Source organism: Chaetodon trifascialis, chromosome 19 (genome assembly GCF_039877785.1).
Source record: "Chaetodon trifascialis isolate fChaTrf1 chromosome 19, fChaTrf1.hap1, whole genome shotgun sequence".
In the NCBI taxonomy this organism is placed as follows: domain Eukaryota; kingdom Metazoa; phylum Chordata; class Actinopteri; order Chaetodontiformes; family Chaetodontidae; genus Chaetodon; species Chaetodon trifascialis.
The window spans coordinates 24,457,606-24,473,960 of record NC_092074.1 but is presented as its reverse complement, the minus strand read 5'-3'; the positions used below and the strand labels follow the sequence as shown (position 1 = coordinate 24,473,960).

Sequence of the window (16,355 nt, the reverse complement as noted above, 5' to 3'; positions counted from 1 at the left end):
GGCTGTGAAACCGCTGGGTTACAACTGCCTGAAAGCACTGAAGGGATTTCTGGCCTTCCTGGGTGCAACACATTACTTTTCAGTGTTACCTGGAGCGACTCCTCACAGGGCTGCTCTGGATCTCACAAACAACAAATCATCTGATCAGAGGTATCTGTTTGTTGGCAAAGATTTAATCACGTACAGAACTTCCACAGGAAATGGGCCATTTCAACACAGAGGCACTCGCTTCAATAAGGCAACCCGACCAACTGTCCGGACGTCTCTGGCATGTAGTGTACAGTAACTGCCGGCTCAACTGGCACAAAGCGAGCTGCACGGTGGGGAAAACTCAATATACACTTTGGCTGCATGATGCACATAAAACGATGCTATCGTGATTTATTTAGACATGACTGCTTCGAACGTGTTTGTGATTTGCATCTGCGTGTTTTCTTAGTGTTGTCGATATGTAGTTTATCTGGCAGAGCTCGGGATTCCTCGGACTCCCTCCCTCCACACAGCGACGTCTCGTCCGTCTCGGGCCAGATGAGGAGCGAACACCACCTCCAGCCTGCGGAGGGCGCTGCGCTGGTCGCCACGGGCGACCGCTGCCTGAAGGCGCCGAATCATCAGCCGAACCATCACCTGATTAGCCCAGGCCAACCCCAGAGCCGGCGACACGCTGGAGGTCAGAGGGCTACGAGGAACACAGCACATCCATCATCAGTATTGTCGTATTTCAAAATTTTAATAGGGCAAAAACATCAAATCACTTTCTCGTTTTCTTCTGAAGTAAACACAAAGTGTCATAAAAAGTTAATAAATCAAAATAGATAAACACAAAGAACTGAAGCTGCATAGAGATGCTGGTGAAAGAGCTGAAAGCCGAAGCAGACGGAAAGTTTTACAGTTTGTCTTTATGTGGATGAAGATCTGAGTGCGTTCAGCTTCTTCTTCTTCTTCAGGTCATTTTGAGCTGACGCTCTAAAGCTTCGTCTGTTTCATCGTCTTTCTGTCTGTCAAACAGTGTTCTCACCCCAAACTGTCGTCTGAGCTGTTGAACACGTCGGTCACCTGAAACACAAACAGGACTCACGTCGTTACTGAGACACTGAGCGACGAACCTTCATCAGCCTCAATGAATATCGAGAGCGTGTTTGTTGAAGAAGAAGAAGAAGAAGAAGAAGAATCGGAGGGACAATTCCCTTTATTAGTCACACAGCAACTATATCGCACACGCCATGCAGATTTGGTGAAATTTGTCCTCCGGCTTTGTCCCATCCTGGTCACCTTCCTCCGTGGTGCTCTGCCCTCCGACCGGCGCCTGACCACCATTGGTCAGGTGGTGATCTTCTAGCTTTTTAGTGGGGGTATTTTAAGGAGGATACCAGGTGAACACAGGGAGAACATGCAAACTCCACACAGAAAGGCCCCCCTTGGTGGAGGACACGCCCTCGGCACCCAAAGCGAGATTCGAACCTGGGACCTTCTAGCTGTGAGGCGACATGGTTACCACCATGCCACCGTGCCGTGTTGTAACACCTGAAAAGGTTTTCAATGTCGCAAAGCTTCACTGTTTTCTTCAGAGTTAGTTTTCAGAGTAGCTGCTGTTTCCCAGCGTGAGCGCTGAGCCTCTGAGGCGCTCACGCTGGGAACTGTCGTCCAACATGAACTCACATCTGATCTTTTTTTACTTGAGTCCATTTTCCAGGACACCGACATCTCCATCATTACATCAAATCACATAATGAGCTTCCTCACATCAGAAAGCGCCGTCTCTGTCTGCCTCGAGTCCACCTTTCTCACAGAATGCAGTCTGGTCGGCGAGCTGTGCGACGGCGGTCAGATGGAGGTGAACCGACGTCGATGCTGCAGCGTCATGTCAGTCATCTTTTCTAACGGTGAAACATTTTCTAACAGAAAGCAGTTTTCAGAGCAGAGGGAGGAAGCCGGACTGACTGTCAAAGCCCCAGAGGACGCCGTGGACACGGACACGATCTGACGGCAGCTGGTCATGACACGTCCGGTTCTGTCCAGTCCGTGTGTGTGTGACCTGGCATTTATCACGTTGTGGGGACAAAAATCTGTTTACACAGTCACATTGTGGGGACTGACCTGCCTTATGGGGACAAAATGCAGGTCCCCTTAATGTAAATGATGAAATGTCAGGGTGCAGACTGAGGACGGGGTTACGGTCAGGTCAGGTCAGGTCAGGTCAGGTACAGGGTTAGGACCAGGCAGAGAGGGGTCAGGGTTCGGGTTCGGGTTCGGGTAAGGCTCCAGGAAGTGAATGCAAGTCTATGTAATGTCCCCACAAGTGATAAAAACACAACGTGTGTGTGTTTTGTACCTGGTTGATACAGAGGACAGGTGTGGTGAACTCCTGGCTCAGGTGGTGCAGTGTAGAGGAGAAAGCGAGCAGCTGTTTGGTCCTCTCCAGCCAATCAGCAGCCTGGAACTCAGACCTGAACAGAGCCGCCACTGAGTCGACCACCAGGAGCCGGATCAGACCCCGAGCCAACAGGAGGGGGACGCGGCGGGAGAGACACACCTGCAGAGAGTCCTGCAGGTAAATAAAGCACTGGTCAGTTTGTAAACAGCCAGCCCACGTCACTGATCGGGGGTCACGGGGACAGACTCACCAGGTCAGCAGCGTGTTCGACGTATACCTGGTCACTGAACTGCAGTCTGCTGATCAGTGATGGAGGGACATCAGAGCGCAGACAGGACTGATCTCTGATCAGCTGCTGCAGACGTCTGATGGGAAATGAGTCCTCGGTGCAGATGTAGACCGCTCCTGCAGAGCGAAGCCGTGTTACAGGTCAGCTACAAATACTTTGGCGTTACTTTGGTTAAAAATGTCAAAATCAAGAAGGTCGCGTTCGGCCTTCTGAGCATCTGCAGCTCATTTAATAATGTAGTGTTCACTGACCTGAGTTCAGTCCTCCATACTGTGTTGGGTACTGTACAGACAGACAGAGCTGCAGAGCCAGCTGCGTCTTCCCCGCTCCACTTTCTCCCGAGAGCTCAGTGACGCCCCCGACAGGAAGGCCCCCCCTCAGCAGCTCGTCCAGCACCGGACATCCAACACTAAGTCTGAGGCCCGACTCCAACCTGCGACACTCACCACGGTGGAGTAGGAGGGCTGCACACACACAAACAGCAGTTTGATAAACGCTGTGACATCACTTCGCAATGTCCAATCACATTGTACCATTACCGATCTGACCTGAGACCGGAGGGTGTCGTCTGCAGGCGGCGGCAGCTGCGGCGAGCAGCTGCTGGATGTCAGAGCGGGACAGACCAGTGAGCGTCTGCAGGTCCAGCCCAGGAAAAGACCAAACCTCCTTAACAGACTTCAGCTTAGCTGCCGGAGACAAACAACAAACAATGAAAGTCTCTGTGAATGTGCAGGAGGACGTCTCCAGAGTCTGATCAGGACCGCTCAAAGGCGTCTTCTGGTAGGACCAAACGTGTGAGAGGCCACGCACACGTGCACCAATCAAGAAGCAACAAAGATTTTGGTGACTGCTTTCCTAAACTCTGCCCTCTGGGTTTCAGGTAGAGGTGTTTGCTTTTTGAGGCTCAAAATGCTTTCTAGGTCTATTCCCAAAATGATGCCTGCAGGTGGCGTCTCCAATCACAGCTAACTAGGGACGCCCCAACTACTTTTTTCTTTCCCAGCACACTGGCCAGCTAGACGGCTGAAGCCCGTGATTTTGTTTGGTGGCAGCAGCTGGTGCAGCATCATGAGGCAGTCTGACGACTTCATGGCGCACTGGGATCTCAGACGGGGCAGTAAAGTCAAAGACTGCTTTACTGTCAATTTATTCACATGTAGCAGACATACAGAGGAATCAAAATCACATTTCCCATTATCCCACAGTGTGACAATTTCAAGTAAAACAGTAAAACACAAAGAATAAAGACAGACGTGTCCTAACAACTACAGTTAGCAGTAAACTGAAAATAACCCCTAAAAATAAACAACAGAGAATAGTTCAGTGTAAATGTACAAGTAGCAGCAAAAAGTTTAAGTTTGAGGACTGAAATAGTGCAAAGAGCGTCAGTAAGCAGCAGAAGTTTTCTGTCTGACAAAGTGGCACAGTAGTGCAAAGACGGTCATTATGTGGGTCAGAGTGTCCAGAGTGTCCAGAGTGTCCAGAGTGTCCAGAGTGGGGGAGGTTGTTAGCTTTCTGACAGCCTGCTGGATGGAGCTGAGGGTAGGGAGGCGAGAGTTTAACACCCTAACAGCCTGGTGGATAAATCTGGTGGTGTGGCTCCTGTACCTCCTCCCAGAGGGTGGAGGCTGAACAGATTGTGTGCGGGGTGGCTTGCATCGCTCGCAATTGTGGTCGCTTTGCGGGTGAGGCGGGTGGTGTATGTGTCTTGCAGGGAGGGGAGCGGGGCTCCAACGATCCTCCCAGCTGTGTTCGCTATGCTGCAGGGCTTTCCTGACGTAGTCAGTGCAGCTCCCGCCCCACACAGTGACACAGCTGGAGAGGACGCTCAGGTCTAATTCCTATTCAACCTGAATTCAAGTTTAATTCCTGTTGAACCTGAATTCAAGTTTAATTCCTGTTGAACCTGAATTCAAGTTTAATTCCTATTGAACCTGAATTCAAGTTTATTGAACCTGAATTCAAGTTTATTGAACCTGAATTCAAGTTTAATTCCTATTGAACCTGAATTCAAGTTTATTGAACCTGAATTCAAGTTTAATTCCTATTGAACCTGAATTCAAGTTTATTGAACCTGAATTCAAGTTTAATTCCTATTGAACCTGAATTCAAGTTTATTGAACCTGAATTCAAGTTTAATTCCTATTGAACCTGAATTCCAAGCCCTGACTCTTGAGGAAGAATCTGATTGTTTCCAGCTGTATAATTACACACAGTGTGTGCCAAAGGGACTGCCAACATGTACTTTCCAACAGAACGTGTTAAACTCTGTCCTATAAAGTTCGACATTTGAGGGTAAAGGATGAATTATTAGCCCTGCGATCGGCTGGCGACCGGTCCAGGGTGTACCCCGCCTCTCGCCCGTTGACAGCCGAGATAGGCTCCGGCCCCCCCGCGACCCCGGAAGGGATAAGCGGCATAGAAAATGGATGGATGGATGGATGGATGGATGGATGGATGGATGGATGGATGGATGGATGGATGGATGGATGGATGGATGGATGGATGGATGGATGGATGGATGGATGGATGGATGGATGGATGATTAAAATGTCATATTTCTGAATGGAGTCTGGAGCTAGGGCTCTCTCACCTCTCCTTACGGCTACAACGATCCTCGGGTGGAGCTCCAGCTGGTCCCAGTCCATCCCCCCGCTGAGGACATGCTGTCACCGCCGCTACTTCCGTCAAAGTAAGAGTCTCAAAATCAGGAAAACTGTTTTTATGTCTGAATAATCTTTCTCTTCTGTTCTTCCTGTACGAACGGCTTCTCACGCCTAAAAGTACGCGCCCGAACGCGAGACGTCATCACGCGACGCTGGTTGGACCCATTTCGCCAGGTCTGCGGGGGGGGGGGGGGGGGGGCAGTCCCGCTTTAAATGTAAAATCGAGTCAGTCTCATTATACCGTACAGTGATAATATACATATAAAGTGTATAATTATTAGCCAAAACTTGGAACGCAAACATTTCATTTTTAATACCAATTTATGTGTCATCGACCAACAAACTTACCCCGGGCGAGATCTGGACCCAGTGACGTCACTACATTGCGCCACAGGAAGAAAACAAACCATCCAAAACACTGATCAGAACCTTGTCAGTGATCAGAAATCAATACTGAGACTTTACTGTTTAAACAAACAGCCGATGTTTAAATAAGTTCTATTTATCTTAGTTTGGTCTGAAAGAACAAAAATGGATTTTAACGGGAAAATAAGGCTGAAGACACAAATGGCTTCATCGTGTTTGTAACCGCCAAACTGGGATCTGTTGTTTTCTATGAACTGGTTTTGTTCTGTCGGTGAGTTCAGTTCGTCCACGTTAACCCGGTAAGACCGAGACTGGTTCTGTGTGTGAGGCAGAATGATCAGCTTTTCAGTCAAACAAACAGCTGTTGGCGGATGATGACGGTGTTTGAACGCTTTTAACGGTCATTTTCAGCTTCTGAATTAGATTTACGTTATTTATTCTTCTGCAAGGAAAGTTGTTTCCACCTTCCGTGCAGCCTCAGAGAACACAGCACGGACAGGATACATCAAATGTGACAGATACATGCATGAATCCCACCATTCAGCCACGACCACCACATCCTCAAACAGGCACGGCACAGTCTGGACGTTCCGTTCCGTTCCGTTCCGTTCCGTTCCGTTCCGTTCCGTTCCGTTCCGTTCCGTTCTGGCAGAAGAGACAAAACTGCTGGTCTTCAGTCTCTCTCATACCAGCGACCAGATGAGAGGAGCACGAAATCGATGTATTATGTCTGACAGCTGTTCGTTCCTGGGATACACAGTGATCGATTAATCACTTCAACTTTATCTTAGTCGAATATCAACTGAGTTTATTTTAATATTAGAGTTACAGCAACAGAGTTGTTCCAAAAGGCTGCAGCTATCCACTGGGCTCAAGTGTGTCGATATATATCCGTTTATCAGGCGATTTTTGTCCATTACAGTTTAACTTCCAAAGTTAATCTCTCAGGATTTAAACTGTCAGAAAGTTGTGGAGCAGCCGCGGGGTCACGATGAGGTGAGTGGCTCTGCATCATCACAGCTGGCCTTCACCTGTCCAACATTCACCTGTGAAACGAGCTCGCGGGCCTTTGTGAGCAGAGCGTCACCTGGTTGTGTTGTCATGTTAACATACCTGTCGTATCTGACAGCACAGTTTCAGTACTTAGGTTTAATTAATTATTAATTAGAATTTAATTCTACTCAGCTGTAGTGAAGAGAGGACAGTGTTCAGAGCGTGGGCTCCACATCTTTCACTGGGACGGTTAAACTCACTTTAAACACATGAACCTGTGCACAGTGTTGATGGTGAGCTGGATGTCTTCCTGAAACACTGACCTCGCTTTCTATGTGATGATTAAAAGCAGAGTTCCAGCTTAGAAAGTTGTCGTCATACCAATTCAATTCGATTCAATTTTATTTGTATAGCACCAAATCACAACAGAAGTTGTCTCAGGACACTTTCCATATAGAGCTGCTACAGACCAAACTCTTTATCTACAGAGAACCAACAATTCCCTCATGAGCAGCACTTGGCGACAGTGGCGAGGAAAAACTTCCTTTAACAGCCGAAACCTCAGAATGAACAGGAACCAGGAACCGTGTTTAATAGAATGTTGCGAAGTACACAAATACTACATGTAAACTAATTTACCTTAAAAATATGATGCTTTGAAAATCAGAAACATTAAGCCTCCCTCTACATGCTGTCTAACCGTGTTGACCTCTTACCTCCTCCCCTCTGACCTGCAGGCTGTGTTGACCTCTGACCTCCAGATCTGCTCCTCTCTGATCTCCAGGCTGCTTTGACCTGTGACCATGAGCACCAGGGTGTGCAGGACCTGTGGGGGGTCAGATATTGATGTGGATCAGGCCCGGGGCAGCGCAGTATGTACCAGCTGTGGTTCGGTTCTGGAGGACAACATCATTGTTTCCGAGGTTCAGTTTGTGGAGGGAAGTGGAGGAGTTTCATCTGCTGTGGGCCAGTTTGTCTCTGCTGATGGTGAGATAAAACATTTACTCATCTGATGTTCACCCAGTTCATCAGTAGAACTTTCTCTGACAGAAAGCAATGGAACACAAAACAGATTTTTCTGAATAGAGTATTGTAGTGTAAAAGGAATACATCAGGTTTTTATTACATTTATACAACTGAGTTTGGCTTTTGCAACTAAATACAAAAAGAAGCTCCCACCAAACTCCATACTTTAACTTTGTGTCTTTATTCACAAAAACAAAACTAATATTTGATGAAAATTACAGAATTTTATGTAGCAGCAATGTTTTTCCGCAGGCATATAGTTGAGCACAGGGCCAAGCAGCATGAGGAAAACATTTCATTTAATGTTCTTACCAATATGGAAATTAATGTTGTGATCATTTTTTTTACAAATTGAGCTATAGACCTGTATATGTGCTTTATGTCAGTGGTTCATCTATCTGGTTTATCCAGGCTTATCTACAGTATATTTAATGCAATGCCCAGGAAAACAGCATGACCTGCTCTAAACTTCGCTATATGACATAGCAGGGAAATGAAAGTCACTGTAAATTATAAATCGCATATTTAGGAGCAGCTGATGGTCAAAACATGTTTTTTCATCTGAGCAGTAATAGAGCATCAAATTCAAACAGCTGAATGTGAAGAAACTGAAACTTTATTGAATGAGATTCTGCAGACAGTTTGGTTCTGGGGTTTCTGTTCATCTGATCGGTCTACCTGAGAGAACAAAGACACATGTACATTCTCAGAAACCACAACACCTGGCAGTCAACTGAAGCAATTTCCGATACAAGCCGGCTAGTTCATGGAGCCACATTCTGTTACAGATAACAGTTCAATATTATTCAATTCAGTTTTATTTGTATAGCGCCAAATCACAACAGAAGTTGTCTCAGGACACTTTCCATATAGAGCTGCTACAGACCAAGCTCTTTATCTACAGAGAACCAACAATTCCCCATGAGCAAGCACTTGGCGACAGTGGCGAGGAAAAACTTCCCATTATGCACTGATGGCCGGCCAATCAGAAGTGCAGCTGAGGACCCCTCTAAAATGTTACTCTTGCATACAGTAGCTTTGAGAGACTTTTATTATTAGAGAAACAGAAGTTCATAAAGTAATATGTATAAAGATATGTTCTGAGTACCTCTCATGATGCCTTGGTGAACGCTGACTCCATAGTGACTGAAATCGGATTTGTGGATGTTCAGTTCCAAACTTGAACCACCAGAACCATTAGGACCTGTGTGGGAACCTGTAAACCCAGCTCCCCTGAAAGTGGGATTGAGGTTCTTGTCACTGTTGGGATTGTTTGGTTGATATTCTCTGTTCACAGGAGTGTTTGGGAAGGTCTGTGATGTGAGGCTGGGATAAGACATCCTGCTGGCTCCTCCCATGGTGTCAGACTGGGTGGTGGGGTTCTGGAGCATCTGCAGTTTTGCTTCGTCATGAGGTTGGAGTCTTTCAGGCAAAGCAGGAACAAGTCTGACTCTAATGTGAGACTCTCCTGATAGTGGGGACAGAAAAATAAAGAACTAGTTTTAACACACTGTACTTCACCACCATGAACAGGATCTTGGTTTTTAAAAGGGCATATTTTGTCAAAAATAACACTGTCTTAGAGTTTTGGGAAGGTACGATTTTTACGATTGATGGAGCTAGGCTAGCAGTTTGCCCTGCAGTCTTTGTGCTGGACTAGACTCAGACATCTCTGATCTACCTTTAAATCTTAAACCACAGTTGAGGCAAGAAGAAAAACAAAATTCACAAAATGTTAGGACTGTTGCTCTAAGAATCAGTGTGATGTCACATTGGTAAGTGGTTGTATCAATTTTTATGCCTACCCATTGGTTGAAGGACTTTTCTTTGAGTAGAAGAAGATTCCTGTCCTCCACTGTTTCCTGACTCAGCCACTGATTGGACCAGTTTTTCCCCATGTCCCTGCTGGTCTGGGGACTGATTGGTGCGGTGGATCACTGCAGTTTGACCCAATTTAACTGCGACACTATGAGCACTTTGTCCCTGCTTTAGTATTGAGTAATCTCTTCTTTCAGGAATATGTTCCTGTCTTATTTTCAAATCGCTGTGTTCAGAAAGCTGGTGGTTCCCTTCATTGCGGACAGCTGCCAGGCCAGTGGCATATTGGGAGGGAATATAAATTTGTGAGTTTGCTTGTTGGACAGACGGTTTCTTTTTGAGATGATGTCCAGAAAAGAAAAACTTGGTCAGTGGTTTGACTTGGATGTTTTGCACCACGGACTGAACTTTGTCAGTGTTCCTCCTGTCAATCAACCCTAGTCTTTCCAGGTTTTGGTTGGGTTGGCTGACTGCAGCAGACATTGGTTCAGTGCTGACAGATCCCTGTGTGTGTACAGACAAGTCAGAGACATTATTTTTGGATGCAGTGTGTTTGGTATTAGCATGGATGTGTGTCTTATCCCTATCAGGCAGGGCTAGTTCACCACTGTCATTGGGGTCTGGAATGTACTGCACAGGTGGTTGAAGGAGTGGATGAAGCTGCAAGGTTTGAGATGGATCATACTGACTATGAGGCTGGTACCCAGCTACCTCTTGAATTTTGGACATTTCCATCTTGACACCCAAGGACCCATCAAGGCTCAAATCCAGATTGGCCTCATGTTGTTTGGCCAGTTTTTGTATGCCGGGTAAAAGGTTGACTTCAATGAGACCATTTTGGCGAAGAGTGGGCTGGTCCCATGTCAGACCTGGGTTCAAAACATTATCACCTAAACCGTTCAGACCCTGAAGTGTCAGAGTCTGATCAGAGTTTCTTGAGTCAGTTTGGAACTGTTCAACAACTGGAGAACCAGGAATCTTGCTCAAAGAACTCAAGCCCAAAGCTGGGTTGTCATTAGTTAGTCCCAAATTTTCACTTCTCATTTCTACAAACTTGATGCTCGGTGTGTTGACAGTTTTGTCTGGTAATTGGTCATACCTGGGGGGAAATATGGGGAGGTGGTCACCAGTTGGAGATCCAAAAATGCGTTGATCCTGTGTCTGGGATATGAGATGACCAGGATGAAACAAAGTCTGCAAAGGGACTTGTTGGGTACCAATGGCTGGATTCTCAGGATGAGGATAGAGATTGAGGTTTGGAAAAGTTTGTAGGCTTTGGGAGGAGTGGAGCAGCTCGTTTTGTCCAGCTGGTACTTTAATGTTATTGCTGGGTGCAGGTTTTGGCCAAGGCCTGGTGCTGGAGTGAGACAGACCTTGCCCTGCTGCTGAGGTTTGTTTGACCTGGTTAGTTTGGGTGTTAGCAACATTTCCGGAAACCTGATGCAAACAGTCTTGGGCAGGGAGTCCTTTTGCTGAATCTGCTGGAAAATTAACTAATTTTAAAATTCTGTCATTTAACAAAATTGAATTTGGATTGTTAATAATTCTTACTGACCTTTAATGCTCTTGAAGACTTTGACTGAGCCAAATCCAGGACTCCCTTTTCTGATGATCCTGTCCACAGACAGTCTGTTGACTCCACTAAGTGGATAGAAGCACCTCACTGTCAACCTGTTCAAGAATCACATTTCAACATCTTTTACATTTAAATCAAGTTTTTTTTGGTAGTGATTGCAGTCCTCCACCATAACCAGGAACTACCAAGTTGTGAAGTGTTCATTCAGATGTGTTTTCCTTACTTGAACTGAGATTCTCGAGAGATAAAGTTTGGTCCATCTGCGATAATCTGTCTGTCATGGAGGATCTCGTTCTGATAAACCACGTATGACTCCCCAACCTGTTAAACATCCTCAGTTACAAAACTTTATGTCTTTACACTTTTTGGTTTCAGTATTTTTGAAATACCATGGTTCTGGTCCCACAGGAGTCCAGCTTGAACTGAAACAGGACTCTGGATCCATCTGTCTGTCGGGGTCCACAGGTGGTGTCCAGCAGAGTGGTTCTTTTAGGCTGCACTGTAGGCCAGGTGGAGTTCAGAGTTGTCACCACTGTCATGCTTCCATCTGCAGAACAGACTTACACCATAAAGAGGCAACGTTAGGGTTGTGCCTGATGCAGAGGCAAACCAGTCATGGTCAATGTGAGACATCTAGTGAGGGGTACGGAGTACCTATCATGTCCTGTGTTTTGAAGAGGCAGCGTTTGGAGGTCGATGTCTGGACCTCCAGAGTTTTAGAGTCTCTCAGAAGAAGTTTAAATGTTCCATAAAAGTTTGACAGGTTGATACCCTGGAAAAAAGGGATGACTGAAATTCTAAGGATTTTTCCTCTAATGGAGTTGCTCATCTAAATGGAGTACTGAGTGTAAGGCAGCAAATATTTTCACTTTTTATTAGTTTATAGTCACATTATTGTTTAGACCAGAAGATATCTAATATTCTGAAATTAGAATGGAGCTTTTGCTGTAGTTCTGACATTAGTACAGATGAAACACTATTAGAAATACATACATCAGCACCTGCACACCAGCTGTTAACCTCAGATTCATGTAATCAACACAAATAGGACAAAGATGAAATCCCTGGTTTTGCTGTAACACTGCGTTTAAATCCCTAAATTTCTCCCTCAGCTCACTGCGGACATGAAACTTAGTTTCACTAACTCAGCCGTGAACTGGGAGAAACAATTTGAAATTTAGGGCGCTATAACAAATTTAGGTCCAGTTCTCTGCACGGGTTCAGCACTACCTAACAGTAAATGACACTTATACATCAGGGACTCTTACGTCATAGTCGTATCCGATTGAGAAGACAGGGACTTCCAGAGTGGTTCTGTCAGTGTCATTGTGGAGGCGGTACCCTCTTTGGGCCACCAGCTGCGACGTCAGAGGTTCATGGTCGACGCCAACCTCCCAGAGACTCTCAGCTCGAGGCACTGGGACCATGCTGAAGGTGATTCCTCTGTCTGAACACTGAGCTGTGATCTCTGGAGGGACTTTAAAAGACAAGTCTACATTTTAAAACATGGCTGTACTGATGGGTGTATATGACATGGTTAATGTGGACCAATGAAAGGAGAAACATCATTTTTTTTAAGATTAGAGTGCAGCAAAGGAATAAATATACCTACATGCATTAAAAAGTCGTGCTGAGATGAATGTGTGGTGGTAGTAAGAGTCTCTCTGGGGCATGATGGTTAAAGTGAAGTTTATATCTATGGAATACTGCACCACACCTTGACCTAGGTACTGTTGGAAAAAAGTGTGTTAGAAAGAGCTTCAAAGAACAATAATATCCTAAAATTAATTTTCTGTGCTTTCATTAGGCAGGTTTCTGTCACATCACGTTCAGAAAACACTTGTCACTTCGAAAGACTTTAGTAATGACAAATTATGTGATGAATCCTGCAAGATTATTCCCACCTAACCCTAACCCAATGAGATATTAGCATGATTAAATTCATATTACAACCATACAGGAATAAATGTTCAGGGCCATTCATGAAAGCAGCATCTGACAGCCCTTTTTATTTCCAGGAATGTATTGTAGCATGTATATGCAATCTCTGATTCTGCTTTCTACTTTTCCTGCTTTTGGGAGTTTGGGAGCTTTTTGGAGGTTCCTGGAACTCAGGTTCTGCTCTACATAATTATCATGATTGACAGAGCAGATGTGACCTCACATCACAACAAGGGCAACTACGATAAACACAACAGGTCAAATTCAAGTCAAACCAGAGTCTAACCCTCAAGCTACACTCAGGCTAAAAACACACATCAGACCTGAATTCCAAAATTTGGTATTTGCAGGCCACACACTGATCAAAAATAGACAACAGCCAGCCAACATCCAGGCCAAAAGAGGTCAGTTCAGCCCACAACCCAGCTAAACTACAGGCCACATCCACCAAGAAAAACAAAATGGGCTAAATCCTGATCAATGCCGAACCTAAACTGGGACATAACCATGTAAAGAACAGAAGATTATCCATTGTTATGTCCTGCTTTTGTTTCCAATGTTCTACGCCCACTCTCGAGGCAAGTCCCTGGAACTAAATTCGTGCTCAGCTTGGGAGGCAATAGCAAATATTAGTTCAGGTGCTTTGAGGGGGAGTACTGTCGTTCCTGATTAGTTAGGCATTTGTGATGTAACATCACTCCATGGACAAACAGAATAAACAACAGTAACCACCACAACCAAAACAGGTCAAAGGAGGTGATACAGGTTCTGTGTGGAGTTCTCACCATCGAATGGACAGCAGCGTCCTCAAAGGGTAGATGGAACTCATAGGCTCGGCTGCCATTGATGTGAACAACAGGACTAATGCTGTAGCCATGTTCAGTACTGTCTGACATCAGCTGCCTCCCGTTGATCTGGACTTCCTCCAATAAGACATCAGCTGGAATGTTTCCTAGGTAAACACTGAACACCTGGTTGTCAATCATGGTCTCTACAGGAAGAAACAGAAATCAGGAGAGATTTCAAGAAACTAACATAGAAAGACAGAAATGTGACGGACATCCTGTCTTCATTATGAAAATATCAAATATTCATTCATTTTGGGAATGTAACTGTTGTTTTCTTGATACTAATTGATTTTCATCTTTGTTGATTAATTGGTTATTCATCAATTCCAAAAAAAGTATCAGCAATTGCACCAAATGTCCACCTTTATTTCCCAAAGTGACTCTTAACAGTCTCCAAAGATATTCAATTTGCAATGTTACAAAACAAAGAAAAGCTTACATTGGATAAACTGCAACCAGAGAACATTGAGCATTTTTACTTCAAGCAGACAGGCTCTCTGCATCTCTTGCACTTTGAAGATGTGTGAACAACTGAGATCAGCACTGAATTTTTCCAGAAGATATTGCCTGAAAATATGCCCTATTATCTATATTTGTATCATTCATGGTGTCCATACTATGAAGATACATAAAGACAGTTGATGAAGAGAAGTCAGAGGGGGATGTGGTAAAGCCTAGTTTTGAGGAAGACTTTGGCCTTTACTGATCTGTAAAGCAGGAGACTTACGGTCGAGGCTGAAGGGTGGACGGCAGAGCAGTGGGGTGTCGAGCACTCTAAGCATTCTGTGTCTGGTCTCAATGCTGCTGCCGTCTTCATAAAGCAGAGAGAAGACGTGTTCGTACATCAGGAAGATCACATAAGTCTCCTTATACGTGTTGTTCTCCACTAAAGCCTGCAGACAAAAAGAGAATGACAATTAGATGTAGAATCTGCTGTTGGTCATGATATCATCTGCATGCTCAGCGTGACATCAGTCCTTGTTGCTTGCAACAAAACAATTTGCACTTGTTAAAAGCGTTTTTTGACGGGACTGATTGTACCTTCCTGTAGCCGCCCTCCGCCCCAAAAGGAACCCCAATCTGGATTAGATGTCCTTGTTGGACCAGAGTGAACCCTCTGGCAGCGGTGGTGGGTTTGTCCAGCAGCACCCCCTCGACCCCCAGAGAGAGGCTTCGACTTTCAAACCCCACTCCTTCCCCAACCAGGGGGGTCACAATTCGTGGCACTTCCCAGAGCAGCTGGGTGCCATCAAAAGAACCTGAATCTGAGGGAGAATGAACAGAATCACTGTCAGTAGCACATGCTCAGACAGAAACCAACGATGTTCAGGTGTGTTTGAGTGGGAGAACTTACTGACTGTGCAGGCCATGGACACATCAATTATCAACATCATCAGCTTCTGCTTAAAGAACAGAGAAACTCGGACAACCTCCATGGGGACGCCATTCACCTGATGAATATGAAGATTTGTTTAAAAAAAAAACTTTGGTGTTTACTATCTGACATACAAGTCAGATATTGTCATTAACATTTAGTCTCCTGAAGTTCAAATCTCTCAAGAGTCCTGGCCAGAAACAGTGTGACAAAACACAACAAGATAAATCTGAATGTCTAGTCTTACCTGCTCTTGCAGATTTGCAGCCTGAAGAAAAGTTTGGAAGTGGATTTGAATTGGTCTGCTATAATAAGTTAGCTGGACCAAGTTTGGTGTTATCCACTTACAGTATGACAGTCCTCAATTGAGTTTAGGGATGCACCCCTATTAACCAAGTATAGGTACAAGCACTTATATTTGGGTACTTGCCAATTCTGAATGCCAACACGAGTAATTAATACCATATAATTAAAATTATGCTTAGCACACCCGCACTTTGCCTCAGATTCAGCACAGTTGAAGTGCAGTTGAGTGTTTTTTTCCTGTGTCAGTGAAGCATCTCTTTACACTGCAGCTAAGGTTCCCATCAGTGTTTTGATGCCATGGTCCTTGTCAGTTTAACTGGTCAAAAGTCTCTGAAACTCAGTCACTGCAGGAGTCACATCTGATCTCAAAGCATCAGAGGAACTCACTTATCAGGTTACTCCTCAAACAGATCAGTCTTCCAGAAGCTGCGTCAGACTGTTTGGTCTAACAGGTTCTGTGAGGTGAAGATGGCTGGAGCCTCAAACCTCAGCTTTAGTAACATCTGACAACAGCTGTCCTCAGAAACAGTGTTCTGGCTCAGAGCTTCTGTTTTTACTTCTTGTGGGTCTCTGGACATTTTCTTTAACTTCCCTAGCATTTGCTGCAAAGGTGGTTGTTGCGGTTTCCTGTTGCTAGCATTAGAGCACTTGAACTCTGTTCTGTTGGTTCTTTAGATGTTTTATGGAATTGTTAAAAAGGAGCAACTTTTCACTCCACCTCTTGACAATTTAGTATAGTTTGCAGTCTGCTCTACTTTTGTCATCATCACTTTCCCT

The 16,355-nt window shown here is 45.0% G+C and overlaps 2 protein-coding genes across 4 annotated transcripts in view; one reads left to right on the top strand and one right to left on the bottom strand.

The window, feature by feature from the left end:
• Positions 1–163: 163 nt before the first annotated feature.
• On the bottom strand, positions 164–5,462 carry xrcc3 (X-ray repair complementing defective repair in Chinese hamster cells 3). Its single transcript, XM_070987454.1, has 7 exons — positions 5,257–5,462; positions 3,212–3,349; positions 2,915–3,127; positions 2,625–2,779; positions 2,333–2,545; positions 1,019–1,056; positions 164–679 (listed from the first exon to the last, which is right to left on the bottom strand). Exons 1-7 carry the CDS (start codon positions 5,309–5,311, stop codon positions 457–459), a joined length of 1,035 nt encoding a protein of 344 aa, XP_070843555.1. The 5' UTR covers positions 5,312–5,462; the 3' UTR covers positions 164–456.
• A 244-nt stretch (positions 5,463–5,706) lies between these two features.
• The window catches only part of brf1b (BRF1 general transcription factor IIIB subunit b), a 34,890-nt gene continuing 24,241 nt past the window's right edge, over positions 5,707–16,355 (top strand). The window contains exons 1-2 of one of the 3 annotated variants that reach the window (XM_070987759.1): positions 5,707–5,966; positions 7,426–7,675. In XM_070987759.1, coding sequence (XP_070843860.1) covers positions 7,492–7,675 — 184 coding nt within the window. In that variant the 5' untranslated portion in view covers positions 5,707–5,966; positions 7,426–7,491. The remainder of the gene's footprint in view (positions 5,967–7,425; positions 7,676–16,355) is intronic. The other 2 variants (XM_070987760.1, XM_070987761.1) reach the window with 2 other exon arrangements.